The sequence below is a fragment of the Gorilla gorilla genome, chromosome 5 (genome assembly GCF_029281585.2).
Source record: "Gorilla gorilla gorilla isolate KB3781 chromosome 5, NHGRI_mGorGor1-v2.1_pri, whole genome shotgun sequence".
Taxonomy (NCBI): Eukaryota; Metazoa; Chordata; class Mammalia; order Primates; family Hominidae; genus Gorilla; species Gorilla gorilla.
Window position 1 is genome coordinate 170296663 of NC_073229.2, and position 15098 is coordinate 170311760.

At 37.4% G+C, this 15098-nt stretch overlaps 1 protein-coding gene across 5 annotated transcripts in view; it reads left to right on the forward strand.

The window, feature by feature from the left end:
• Positions 1-15098, forward strand: part of GRM1 (glutamate metabotropic receptor 1) — a 478923-nt gene that overhangs the window by 193988 nt on the left and 269837 nt on the right. For all 5 annotated transcript variants that reach the window (XM_055391792.2, XM_055391793.2, XM_019030188.4 and 2 more), the window contains one exon: positions 7879-8128. In XM_055391792.2, coding sequence (XP_055247767.1) covers positions 7879-8128 — 250 coding nt within the window. The remainder of the gene's footprint in view (positions 1-7878; positions 8129-15098) is intronic.

Genomic DNA, 15098 nt, shown 5'->3' on the forward strand with positions numbered 1-15098 from the left:
ATATTTTAGGAGTGGAAAAAAAATCAATTTAAAGCCTAGTTTTCAGTGCCTACTTTTTTGCCATGATGGCAGTTCATACAGGTGATTATGAAATACAACACAATCTGTTTCATGGCTCAATGAAACTTAGCCACTAAGTCACTATAAATCAATTTTTCTGAATACATTTCCATTTTTCCAGTTGGATAATTATGTCTGACTTTTCAAAATCATACATAGTTTAGAGAACTCAGAGTTGCAGCCATTATTTTCTCTCCTGAGATCCCATTTTACCCTCATTTTCAGTGCCTATCTTAACTTTACTCTGGTATAAACAATCATGTCCACTTCTATTATTTTAAAATACTTTTATGATTATTCAAATAATAGGATTTCTTTGTAAGCTCCATGTGTTCTCCTTCATAAATATCCCATCAGTTCTGTTTAGAAGTTAGTTTTAGAGCATATCTTGATGTAACCTACCCTCTGTAAATATTGTCACATAACTAAGATAAAAATTAAGATTTTTCAACATATTAAATTGTGTATGTTATGGACTTTGTCAGATGCTGCTCTTCCCTTTCTCTTGTACTCTCTAGGTTTTAGGCAGGATCTTAACAGTGATAAAGTCTGTTTTAAAATCTTCTACAATGCAGCAACATATAGCACATTACCACGTTGCAATCTTGTAGGGGTATGCCAGAGGCCTCACTAAAGATCTTTAAACAGAGTGTCATTCTGTAAATCATGAACCTTCTGCTCCAGTGGGTCTTCTCTACTTACTGCCTCTAAAAATACCTCTTATGGATTCACATTCACTCCCATTCACCCTGAATGCCAATGCCTTGCTTGGCATCAGGCCCATTTTCCTTCTTACTTTTCTGAAGAGGTGTTCTCTGATTATCTCTGCTCTCCCATCCTTAAATCTAGGATGATGGTAGTTTTTATTTTTCATGTAGCATATATGGCTCAGTACTGCTGCTGTATTTTGTGTGCTTGTGTCATGCCTTCACACCTATACTGTAAGTCCATGGAGGAAGCAGTACAAAATGGTGGTTATGAGCAAGAATTTCCGATTAAGATCCTAGATCCACCACTGTGTCCCTTTGGATGAGTTACTTAACTTCTTTGAGCTTCCACATCCTCACTTGTAAAAGAGGGGTTATAACTTCTATATGGAGTTATTATGATGAATAAATGAAATGCTTAGGTGTTTATCCCAGTGCCAGACACATAGTAAATTTTCATCAAATTGAAGGGAGAGTCAATGTCTAACATTTCTTGGCAACTCTTAAAGGGCAGAGCACAGGGAATTTTTCAGGTTAAGAGTTCAATAAAATATTTGCTAATCCAAAGAAAATATGCAGCTCTCTACCAGCCCTGAGTGTTTACAATTACACAGCCTTTTTATTTCTTAAGTGTTTTATTATAGGTCACTTTTTTATATATTCACAACTTTCTTTCAGAGCTACAGATACTAGACACAGAGAATTATCTAGATAAATTCTTCAAGCCAGCAAAAGCAGGAAGAAGCCTAAGTGGCAGAATGGGGTTGGGGAAAGGCAGAGGGTGGGCTCGTGGCTGGGTGTACTATCTTCAGCCTGACATTGCTTGCTCATGACCTGGTAGATAGCCAAAAAGCACATGTCCCCTAGTTTCTTTCTCTTTATGGAGAATCTGCTTCTATTTTAAGACTCAGAACAAGTGACACTTTCTTTAGACAGTTTTCCTGATTCTTAACCCATAGCACCTCTATTAGATACTTGCAGTTGTCCTTGTCATGTCATTAGTTCTGTTTTTAGTAAATGAAAGTAATAGAATGTTAAGCTCAATGGGAGGTGGTTTCCTTTTCAGTTTGTATGCTCTTTGCATCTAACACTGTTATCAATACGATGCGTATAACAGGGTTGTTTTGAGAATCAACTAAGATAATGTGTGCAAATACAATTTTTAAAGTAAAGATTGATAAAAGGACAAGTTCTTTCTACATTAGTGCTGCACTCATGGAAATTTATATGTAAGTTTGGAGCCTTTTAGGTATCATGAGAGAAATGGGGAGTTTAAACATAGTCAAATGCATAATACTCAGCTCTCTATCAATATGTGTAGTTAAGAATTGCTGTTCAGATGAGAACACGTGGACATATGCTGGGGAACAGCACACACTAGGGCCTGTCATGGGAAGCGGTGCAGGGAGGGAGAACATCTGGAAGAATAGATAATGGATGCTGGGCTTGCAAGGTGATGGGTTGATCTGTGCAGCAAACCACCAAGGAAGGTGTTTACCTGTGTAACAAACCTGCATATCCTGCACATGCACCCCTGAACTTAAAAGTTGAACAGCAACAACAAAAAGAATTGTTGTTCAAACAAGAACATATAAATAAAGAAATTGGGACAAACATTTCATGAAACCAGTTAACTCATCCAGACATTTTAGATTATGAAACATACATGTTTAACTGCTTTTTGCTACTAACAGAAATAAGAAGTAACCTAAGAATCAGGACAGAGCTGTTCCAGTTCTCATATCAATAAGCTTCGTGCCCATTGGTGAGATATTTCACCTCTCTGTGCCTCAGTTTCCTTGTCTATAAGCTGATCTGTTTTTCTGAGTATGCCTAAGGGTCTTTATTAGGTTTAAAACACAAGGATTTTCTTATTCTAAAGCAAAGAGCATTCTTGTTCGTTTAACCTGCATGTGTTTTCAAAAAGGAGCAAAATCTTTTTTTTATTGAAGTCCAAGGGCGGGCACCCTGCAGTAAAATCATTCTCCTTGTAACACAATCTTCTGACAGGCCGACAGTGACTTCTGCTGAGAGGGTCTGCTAGTGATGTCTATTTACCTTGTAGATTCCTGAACCTGCATGTATTGTGAGAAAGTGGCATCTGACTTCCTTCCTCGTGCCCTCTTCTGCAGATGAATAAGCCATTCGCTGGCCAGCTGTGTGTGGTTTTCTCCCTTGTAATCAGTCAATGCCTGTCTTTTGAGTCGTGACATGTTTCCACAGTCTTTGGAGCTGAGGATTTTGTGATGTGTTAATGCTTCTTTTGGGCTTCACTGGACTGAATTAGGTTACTGAAGGTGGTTGAATTAAGAGAAAAATGCATTAATTTGATCATTTAATGTTATAAAAAAGGAAATAAGAAAGCTTTTTTAAAAAAATACAGGAACGTCTTATTAGATTTAATTACAATGCTCATGAAACTTTTACAGATGTTGACATTTAAGTCCCAAGTCCTTTCTGAATACTGTCATAGTTTTACAATTATTTTCTTAAATAATTGCTGCATTTACCTGATATTTATCTTAAAAAATTTTGAAAACTACTGCCAAATTGTGCACCAAAAGTTAGAACTGCTTTCACAAACAGTGTATATACTTATACCTTGCCAACACTGAATATTATTAATCTTTGAACTTCTAGCATTCTATTAGGTAAAAAATAATGTTTCATTTTAAAGGTACTCTATTGATAACAAATACTGTTCAGTGATTTGTTTCATATGCCTGTTACCCACTTTTACTTATTTTGTTTAAATTGCTTTTGCTTATAACTTTTGCCCATTTTTCCATTGGGCTGATACAACAAATGCACCTTTGCTGTGCATTTAAGTATCTAGAACTATCATGAGTACATCATTGAAAAAGCTGTAAGAATATTTTCTCGTGGAGATTACATTCTAGGGGAAAAAGAAAAATAAAACAATCAGTAATATGTACAGCAATGCACCAGTAATGACATTTTGGGAAACAATGGGTCACCCGTATATGATTGTGGTCTCACAATCATAATAAGATTATAATATGGTACTTTTACTGTACTTTCTCTATGTTTAGATACACAAATACTTACCACTGTGTTACAGTTGCCTACAGTATTCAGTACAGTATCATGCTGTTCAAGTTTGTAGCCTAGAAGCAATAGGCTATTCGATATACCATAGGTGTATAGTAGGTTATGCCATCTATGTTTGTGGAAACACACTATAATGTTTGTACAATGACAAAATCACCTAACAACACATTTCTCAGAACATATCCCTGTGGTAAAGTGTCACATGACTATATTGAGATAAAAGCATGGGGAATGACCAGGATTTACTTAGAGGTTGCTTTAAGCTAACTGATCAGGAAAGGCTTTTCAAAGGAGGTGATATTTCTTTCATGATATGACTGATAAGATCACCCAGTAGCAGAGCATCTTTTCAGGTGATGGAAATAGCATGCATGAGTTTGGGGTATTCCCCCAACAGAAAAAGAGAAAAGGCTCCTGGGATGAACCTTCCAATTTCTCCAACCTCATCTCTTCTCACTTTCCCTCCCTCACCTTCTCCAGTCTTATGGAGAAGCCCATGCACAGCCTGGTAGTCCAGGGAAAGGAGTTTCCATTTTATTCCAAGCATGTTAGAATGCAAGTGTAGCTTTCTGTAAAGGAGTGACAAAATCAGATTTACACTTTAACAGATTACTGTGGTTGCTAGGTGTGAAATCAATCACTGAGAACAAGAATGGATGCAGGGAGGCCAATCAGGAGCCTACGGCACTTGTCTAGGGAAAAGCTGATATTTACTTGGTGTAGAGGATACTATACTTTGCCCACCCAGATTTCCTTTACCTGCTGTGTGTGCCAGTCTCCTAGCTACCATGAAAGTAGGCTTCTATCGGCCAGGCACAGTGACTCATGCCTGTAATCCCAGCACTTTGGGAGGCTGAGGCAGGTTGATCATCTGAGGTCAGGAGTTCAAGACCAGCCTGGCCAATGTGGTGAAACCCTGTCTCTACTAAAAATACAAAAATTAGCCAGGTGTGGTGGCACATGCCTGTAGTCCCAGCTGCTCAGGAGGCTGAGACAGGAGAATTACTTGAACCCAAGAGGCGGAGGTTGCAGTGAGCCAAGATCGTGCCACTGCACTCCAGCCTGGGCGACCAAGAGTGAGACTCTGGCTCAAAAGAAAAAAAGAAAGTAGGCTTCTATCAGTCCCGGTTGCCAGCTTCCTGGGAGGCAGTACCTGATCTTCCTTCTTGTGGACCTTAGCCAATGATTGACTGACAAGGGGATCCCTTGCCTGGAGGTGGGGTTAACTCTCTGGTGTAATGTGCTCTAGCACTTTATTGTGTTGTCAGCCTGAAGCTATTCTTTAGCTTAAATGATGTTTCTGCTTAGCTCTTTCCTACTGTTCTTCCCTGCTTCTCTTTGCCTTCTCTTCCTCAATAAATTACTTGAACAATAATCTTCATATTAGGCTCTGTTTTTAAATAACCTGACCTAAGACACAGTTTAGAGTGGCAGAGGCTGAAACAGAGGAGAGAGAAAGGATTAAGAATGTTCTAGAGATAAGGGCTACAGGAATGGTCCTGGAATGTGAGAAAAAGACAGAAATAAAAGTAGTTCTCAAATTTTGTTATTGCACAACTTGGTGGGTAATGGCATCATGTACTAATAGATGTCTGGAAGAAGTAGATTTGCAAGGTAGAGAAGGAAATAATTTTATTTCAAATATGTTAAAGTGTCTATAAATGGATACCATCAGGTAGGCAACTAAATAAACCAATCTTTTGATCCCAGGGGCAGTTCAGTCTGAAGATCTATATTTGAGATTCAACAGTGGCATTCAAATATCATTTGAATGCATGTGACAGAGTGGGAGTACCTATGGTGAGAGTATAGATGAAAAAGACAAAATTTCTCAGGATTGAGTCCTGGTATGACAATTGGAGCAGAGAAAGAAAATCCAACCAACATACTGAGGAGTGACCAGTGAAGTGAGGAAAGCAGGAGAAGGTTGTATCACAGAAATAAAGAGAATAAAATGTTTCCAGGAGGGTATGGCCGACTGTTGAATGCAACTGGGTGGTTGATGAAGACAACAGATCACAAGATATGGAAACAGGGAGATTATTGCTGATCTTGACAAGAGAAGATTTTGATAAGAGAAGATTCTGAGGTGATGGGTATGCCTATGTCCAAACTCATCAAGACGTATACATTAAATGTGTACAGTTTTTGTATATCAATTAGAAGTCAACTAAGACAACGAGAAAAAAAAATGCTAAAAAGGAAAGAATAGAAGAAACAAATACATTGACCTAGGCAACTATTGTTGCTATAAACAGGAGCAATGAATGAGTAACTCAAGAGGGACAGTGAGGTCAGGGGTATTTTTCTTTTTGATTGACACTGATAGGAAGGAGAAATTGATTATCCAAGAGAGGGAACAACTGTAGGAGAAACTCCTTGAATAGACAAAAAGTGATGGGATCTAGTGTCCGTGAGCAGGAGTTGGCTCTAACCTAAAGTAGACACACTTCAAATTTACAACAGAAAGATTGATAGATAATATAAATGCCAGTGAAGAAATGTTTATAGATGTTGTAGTGGGAGGCAAAGCTAGTTTTTGATCGACTGTTTCTATGTTCTTATTGAAATATGAAATGACGACCAAGCCAAAATGGGGAGTGGGAATGGTTTTGGTAGTTTGGAAATTTGAAGAGAGAAGAGTAAGGATGAAATAATTAATGAAATATTTAATATTTAATCATTAATGAAATAATTTCTTCCTTATGTAAGAAAATTTACTTACAGGGGTGATGTAGTATAATTTCCTTGTGCTATTGAATATCCCTTTTGGTACATGTGCTGATGAATTTTAAATAAAACCATTCAGCAAGGTTGTGTCTTTTTTAGCCATATTTAGGTGCTCAGGTGTAGACATGGAATAGGTAGATGGTTGGGTTTAACTAGCATTAATGTCAGGAAAACATAAGAGAGTTAAGGAATTTGCAAGAAGCAATTAAGAGGTAGACTATGAAATCTAAGCTGGGCTAAGAAGGAAACAGGAGGGAGGATGGAAGGAAAAAACAGGAAGGTTAATGGATTTGAAATTTTGATGAGGTTGAAAAAGTGCTGCAGTAGAGGTAGTAGAATATATGAGTTTGTATGATAAGATGAGGTAGCAGAGATGGATGTTTGACATCCACATTCAGAGGTATTAGAAACATCTGTGATAACATGGTCAAAAGTGTGACCCTGGACATGTGTGGGTTACAGGAAACATCAGTGGAAGGGGAGAGTTTGAGAAATCATGAGGGCATGGTATCAGATGTATCATCCACATACAAGTGAAAATCCTCAAACTTCGGGAGAGGAATAGAGACACAGAGGCTCATAAAATGGGGGCTAAAATCATCAGTGGAATAGAGAGACAGGGAACTTGTAACGTGTAATATTTATCTCATTGATTTCTATGAGTTTTCAGTTTTTTGAAGTGTATTTTATTACAAGAATGCTATAAAACAAAAATCAAAATATAAGACACAAACCTCTCATAATCCCATCACTTAGTCAGAGGATGGTGGATTTTGACAAAGCCCTATAGCTGTTTCTGGTCTGCTGATCTCTGGCCTGGCCAGGTGTTCCATTTATTTTGCTTACTCATTCTTCGTGGAAACGTTGCAGGACTTTATGTTACCAAGAGTGTCTGTCTCTTAACCTGGCAGCCAGCTGAAGCAAGTCCTCAAATAAACAGAGCTTCTCTTCATGCTCCTTTGATCTCCCTAGTCCGATGCACTGATCTCTCCTACGTGGTTAAAATCCGGGACGAGAACTATTAATAATGGTTGTAAAATAGGGCAGCAATCCTTCATTTTATAAAACATGTCTCATTATAGGTTCCCTAGCTCAGATCGTCTCTCATTATTTCCACAGAGTTGATTGTCTGGTTACATTTGATTACTCTCTTTAATCCATCCAGATCTTCCTTCAGTCTCAGTCATATTTACAAATTATTTGGCAAGTCCGTTCTCTCCATTCCTGTGACTAACAAGTTGTTATTCCATTGTGTAAGTAGTGTTATTGCCACAGTTGTCTTGAACATCTGCTGATTGTTTCTGGACAGGGAATTATGGGGAGAGCGGAATGGACGCTTTCAAAGAGCTGGCTGCCCAGGAAGGCCTCTGCATCGCCCATTCTGACAAAATCTACAGCAACGCTGGGGAGAAGAGCTTTGACCGACTCTTGCGCAAACTCCGAGAGAGGCTTCCCAAGGCCAGAGTGGTGGTCTGCTTCTGTGAAGGCATGACAGTGCGAGGACTCCTGAGCGCCATGCGGCGCCTTGGCGTCGTGGGCGAGTTCTCACTCATTGGAAGGTAAGTTTCTCTCTCTCTCTCTCTCTCTCTCACACACACACACATGCACACACACACTTTGAAACACATATGCTTGCTTTCACAAAACTAGACTTGCTAACTCCAAAGTTGGAGAGATGTGCAGTGCTGAGCTGAACATTAGTTCTGGATCTCACTGTTAATGTGAATATTGGCATCTTCCTGCTAAACAACAGCAGAACAAGGCTCAGGAGGGAGGATTGGTTAAGCCCAGGAGTTTGAGGTTACAGTGAGCTATGATTGGTGCCACTGCATTCTAGCCTTGGTGACAGAGTGAGACCTTAACTATAAAAAAAAAAAAAGGAAAGAAAAACAAGAGCAGAGCAGCATATAACAAGATACTGATACTTTTTCAGAAAAAAAAAAAAAGATGGAAAGCTGTTTGGCAGAATATGTCTTGATCTGGAGAATTATTTGTTTCACTTGCTTTCTCCACACCCAAGCCGATGCTTATGTCTTCCTACCTCCTAAACATGAGCATCTTATTGAGATATCAGTGGATAAAGGACAGCAGTGAAAAAGGAAAATATGTATTAAGATTTGAAATTTACAGAGTTGGCTAAAGACAAGTGAAGATATGCAACGGAACTGTGGAATTTTATAATATATCATCTTGTCACAGTTATGAGATAGCTAATTCTGATGCTTTCTGCATGTGATTTCTGGAATTGCTGGTGGTGGCTCCCAAAATTTCTGTTCTCTTTCTAAATCACGTGTACTTGTTTGGCAATAGATGGTCATCATCACTGGATTTTTCACAGGGCTTTTGACCTAACAGATATCTTGTTTAATTTGCCAGCTTCTAATATTGCATAAATAACCTGCTCAATTTTCCCCAGGAATCTACTGAGTTTACCTGATCTCTACTGATCTTCAACCTTATCACACTCATCTTCCGAAGCTCTTTGTCTCTTCCCATCTCTTCTTCTGGGTACACTACAATCATATCACACCCATTAAAGAGCCTCAATCACTGATCTTCTGCTCTGGAAGCTGGGTAGTACTGGTGTGGACATGCTCACTGGACCTTTCCCTTCTGTCCTTGTGTTTATAATAATGACTGCAATTCTAGTAACACTAACTTTGCCATCACCTGGAATTAGAGGTATAAGACACTTCAGGGACTTTTTGAAAGAAAATAGGATAGAAATACAAATAAATGCATAAAGAAACAGAGATACTCTCCAAGCATGAGGAGGTGTGGAGCCAAGGTCAAATTGTAATTCATGATTAAGATAATTATTAAATGTGGGCAAAATTGGCACACTGGCACACAGAGTCAACTTGACGTCTTCAACATGGTGCAGTTTTTGGAAGCCAATAAAATGTTCATAAGAAAGCAGTTCTTCTAAGGTGTATTTAAATAAGAAATGTTATTTCTTTTAGGAGTGAAAAGAAGGTAAGCAGTATTGTTGAAGTGTTACATGGAGTAATATATGCACCAGGACAGAGGGTGTCCAGACATTCAGGCCTTTCCATTGCTCTGTAACATGACGGCTTTTAGGAAGGTTGCTTGTTTTTAAAAAATTCTCATATTTATAATTTACAAAACAACAATAGTCTGTTTTGCAGAATTTATTCTTTTTATAATATCCTCAAGAGAGACTATCTACCTGGGTTCTGGAGATATTGAAAAGATGTGGCAAACCTGTGAGCTTCGGGGCATATAGACTACCTAATTATGAAACGTAATTACACAAAATTGTGCGGTGTGTAATTGGAGTGTGAAAAATGTATCCTGTCACCATTGTGAGCTGGACAAGAATGATAATGGCAACTTAAGTCTTTCTAGCTCTTTTATTTTACCTCCTAATAATGCAATTGAACGCATACAAGTATTTCTGAGAGTCTTACATGTGTTTGTTTATGTGCTTGTCTATGAAGAGGTCAGCTACATGTGATGTCTACCTCTTTTATTCCTCTTATCTGCCCCACCTCTGCTGGGTTCCACTGACATATCCGAGGGAGCTATTGTCGCAATGAACACCTGAGCTTCTGAGGACACTGCTTTCTGTGCTAATAGTTACGGTCACTGATGCATGGAATCATTGAGATGACAAAGCTATACCATACTCTTTGCCAAGTGAAGGAAAGTGTCTCTCTGTTCTTCTGGGCTACTTTCCACGAGTGTCTATCAAAATGGTGTTGGCGTTTAATCTCGAACCTTAGAGAATTTTAATGAAAGCAGCCTTTAAAATTTTTTTGCTCACAATTTTCTCTCCCTTCCATGACATTCAGATATGAGTTCATAAGGAGCTGAGCTGGGGACAGAGCCAAGTAGTGAGACGATGCCATCCTTAGAAGTAGCCTTCCCTTTAGGTGGCTGATTCCCTGTCTTTATCGGGGATGGATTCTATCCTAAATGCTGCTCTGTCACTCATGTCAATGGACATGTGGTGGGCTTGGTTCCCTCATTTCAGCAGACATGTCCAGAATAGCTACAGTTTAACCTCAAGCTACAACTTCTAGCTACATTAGTAATGCTGTCAAATATATATCCCTCCCTTTCTAAGGGATTTTATCTACCAAATGTTGAAGTTTTTTGAGATCAGAAGCCATTGTTTGGTTTCTTTCATAACACACGGTATGATTCTGTCTACTGCCAGAGTCACAAGAGGGGCATTGTGTAGGTGGTCATGAACTTCTTTTCATATAGTAAATCGTGGTGTAGATAGCAGCAGGAGAGATTTGGTTAAAAAAAAAATAGGACTTTTTAAATGAAGACCTACATGCCCTCGTCTCCATGTCTGTTACTTTCTCTCACACTTCACATGCAATGTGTCTGGAACTCTTCTTGGCACTACCATCAAAACATATTCAGATGTGGACAACTTGTCACCACTTCCTCTGCTATCATCCTGGTCCAAGCCATGATCATTTTCCCTTGGCTTATTGTGATAACCTCAGAATTGGACCTCTTGGCCATCTAGTCTTAACATAGAAGGCAAAGTGATCTTCTAAGAAATTAAGTCAAGTAGTGTCACTCATCACCTTACATGCCTAATGCCTTAAAATGACCCCCTATTTATTTCATAACAAAGTCATTACAAAGGCCTTCAAAGCTCCGTATTTGACCACTTGGAATGAGTTGCTGAGAATGGAATAATGAACTATACTGATAGAAAAATGGACTTTTAAAAAAGGAAGTTCTCATAGGGAATAAAAATATTATAGATTGAAAAAATGTGGTGGTAATGAAAAAACAAAACAAAACAAAACAAAACATGGACTAAGAGTTCTAGCTATGCCATGAAGCAATTATGTGATCTTATTTACTTAGTAGCTTTTTGTCTTGGAGCCTATTTTTTTCTATTAAAATAAAATATTTGGCTCCACATCATCTTTAAACATTTTTCCAGTCCTAGAATTTATAATATATTAAGACAATATGACTAATCTAAGATCAGTAGGGATGTATTTATAGACTTATCTAATATTATTCATTAATTTGGGCTGATCAATTTTTTCACCAGCCACTTTGTTAAAACCAGAATTCATAGAATAAACTGGTCAGTATTAGGATAAATCTGTTGTTATGAAATATAGCCAGCAGACCCAGGGGAGAATCAAACCTTTGACTTTGAATAAATTGGCATAGTATTCTTACCAAGCAAATTAACTAATCACAATCAAATTAATCATTGTGCAAAAGAATCATTTCTTCTTGTCTCTATGAAAGCTTTATTTAAGATGCTTCTCAGAATTATGCTCACTATAATAATAATTGTAATAATGATTGTGATGCTGATGATGTACCTGCGTCTGATAATACCTGTTTAGGACTTACTATATATAAGCACTGTTCTAAGAACTTTGCACATAACTCATTTAATTGTCACAACAATGTGATAAGATAGGTACTAATATTATTCCCCTTTCAATGTACGGAGTACAGTAACTTGTCAAAAAATGCTGCAGTGCCAGTGCTGGGATTTGAAGTTAGGGACTGCAACACCAGAATCTGTGCTATTAATTAGTAAGTTTGTGGGGTAATGGAAAAACAAAACAAAACATGAGATAAGAGTTCTAGATTTACCATGATTGTTTTGTTTAAGAGATATTGGCATTAATCTTAGTTTCCTTTTAACTTTCTCTCTCTTTCAGAGATTTATTTCACTGTTTACAGTCACCTTCTTTGGGAAAATCAGCTAAAGTATCTCCCATGAGAAAATTATTTTACATTTCTAGTTATTCTTTATTTATTTGCATTCTTTTATTTTGTGCTTAGTTTTAAATATTTCCTATGATAATCCATTAACGGATAACTCATTTAACCTCTTTTCCAGCTCATTTCTTTATCTTAACATGGGACTTTACAATGTCATTCTCTTTGCACACCAGGCTTTATCTATAGAACTATATTTATGTAGAAGTCAACTTGGAATGAGTGCTATTTCTCTGAAATTCTAAGTTATAATTATTAAAATTCTAATAGTTAACTGATGGATCTGTTCTAATTCTTAAATTTTTTTTATCTGAAGAAAGTAAAACAGAATAATTTATGTGTATGAGCACAAAAAATAGCTACCATTTATTGAGGGTTTGGTAGGTACTAGGCTATTAATATATGTTGTCTCTAGTTCCAAAAACAGCCCTGAAAGGTTGACTTGAAAAGCAGAGAAGTTCAATAATTACTCCAAATTCCTAAGTTTAATAAGTGGTGGAGTCAATATTCAAACTTACTACTGAACCATATTATCATATACATATATAGGTATCGAATTGTAACCTCCTCAACTGTAGGAACCAAGTTTTATACAGTTGTTTATTTTCCTTCCTGCCTAGCATAGTGTTTTGGTATGATAACTTTTTAATAACTACATCAAAAAGCTTGATAGCTAGTAGAGAGAACATGTAGCCTCATTATGTGACCCCTGATTTCGCTTTGATAGTCTAGAATCAGTAAATTTTACCTAGTTTGGTAAGGGTTGATGCTCTTCAATCAGCCTGTATCTGAACAATTCATCTGTAAAATTGGAACAACAACCCATTTAGGTTGTCTTATTTGTCTAATCACAAAATGCCTGCTTGCCTGGTGAGTCATCACTGGGTCTCACTAGTAGGTCCCTTGGCGGTACCTTAGCTCCACTAAAGACACACTATTCTTTCAGGGTGAGTGAGAGCCTCCTGACTTTAGTCCTTTGCCTAGTGTTGGCATTATCCTGAGCCTCCACCCTGGTTTCCTCATCTTGGAAAGCCTTTACTGTAAGTTCACATTCTGCCTTGTTAGGAGTCTTTGACTAGACATACTAGGTGTACCATATTTATTTATATATTTGCTAGCCCTTTTTACTGGATTATGACTACATCTTTTTTTTTTTTTTACATTTCTTGCATTTCAATTGCTTGTCCCTTACTACTGTGTGCTGTTTTATCTATTGCTTCTCGCAACTCTGTGATCTTCTCACTCATTAGGCCAACTTTCTATCACTCCTCACTGCAGAGAAACACCACCCCCAGCCCTTTAGCTAAAACTTGATCCAAGAAAATTTTATTCTCATGCTTTTTTAGTTGAAACACAACAAACACATCAAACACACGTGTAAAAAATGGTTGAAATGGAGCAATTGCTTTATTTGGAAAGAAGACTACAGTTTCATTTAAAAGCAGATGAAATACTTGGTTTTTACTGTGTACCTTTTGGGGTCTTTTTCTTACAGAACACACATTTGGGAAAGTGACCTCTATATTCTTGAAATATAAGATTATATACCATGGTGTTATGTTTCATATACTTTTTAAAAATAAAATATGAGTTATTTTAGCTTTCATGTTTCCACTATGGAAAAAAAATGGGGAAAACTCTAAAGTTTGCAGCATTCAGGAAAAATTGCAAAGATTTTATTTTAAAGAGAATGTGGACTTTCATTGAAGTGTGACATCTCCAAAAATGGATTATAATCAGAAGGCCAGCAAGGCAGATAAGCATTTTCTGATGCATAATGGTCATGACTTACAGATATATGACTTGGCCTTTTCTCAGCTCCCAAGGGCAGGAAATTATTACAAACCTGCAGACAGGCTATACTTTTCTTAAAACACTCCTGCTCTACAGACAGATTAATGAGAGCTTTGTGGAAAATTACACTGCTAGAAAAAGACTGAGAAATGTTGCTTGGGAAGGAGAAGGAATTTTGTTTAGAATACCCTGGAGAATAAATATTATTTGTAAGATATCAACAGGTATCGTGTGTATAGATCTCTGACACAGAATTGGTCAGGATTTCCATAATAACTGAGGTGGTTGATTTACCTTAAAGTTGGTAATTATAAACCCTTCCTATATTCTAACACCTATAGTCTCATGTTTCAGATACTGGACATCTGAAACGTGAAAGATTCCACTTTCATGGTCTTTACCTGCCTTTAGGGTATTAAAACATTGAGGAAAAGGATTTCTGGTGCTGTCTGCGTCTGTATGGCACTACCCAATTTGAATAGATGGAAAAGGATGTCATCATGATTCAGCCCATTTTGTCTTTGATGCTGATCAGAGACAATATGGAATTTATCTTAACATGTTCTTGTAGCACTTGTGGCAGTTCCTACCTGGGTTTAAATCAGAATCAGCAGACACACTTAAAAATAGATTCCCTGATCTCACCTTAGATCATCAATACAATTTCTTGGTCAGGACTTTGGATCTTATTTCTTTTTTTATTTTCCCCCTCTGATGAATTAGCTTTCAGAATCACTACCTTATGATGCCTAGATCAGGGATTTGCACTCATGTGGCATTCACTATGAATTAACTGCTTATAGGGCATATTTGAAAGGGAAGACAAAGTGAAAGGTTAACTTTATTGTCCATTATTCTACCATTTCAGCTCTGTTTTTTTCTTTCTTGAAATTTATTTGCCTTCAAGGTTTTTGTCTTAAACTACAGATACATTTGAGATTAGTAAATAGTAGTCGGAGTAGTATAAAACAATTTGCAGTTCTCTTTATTTCC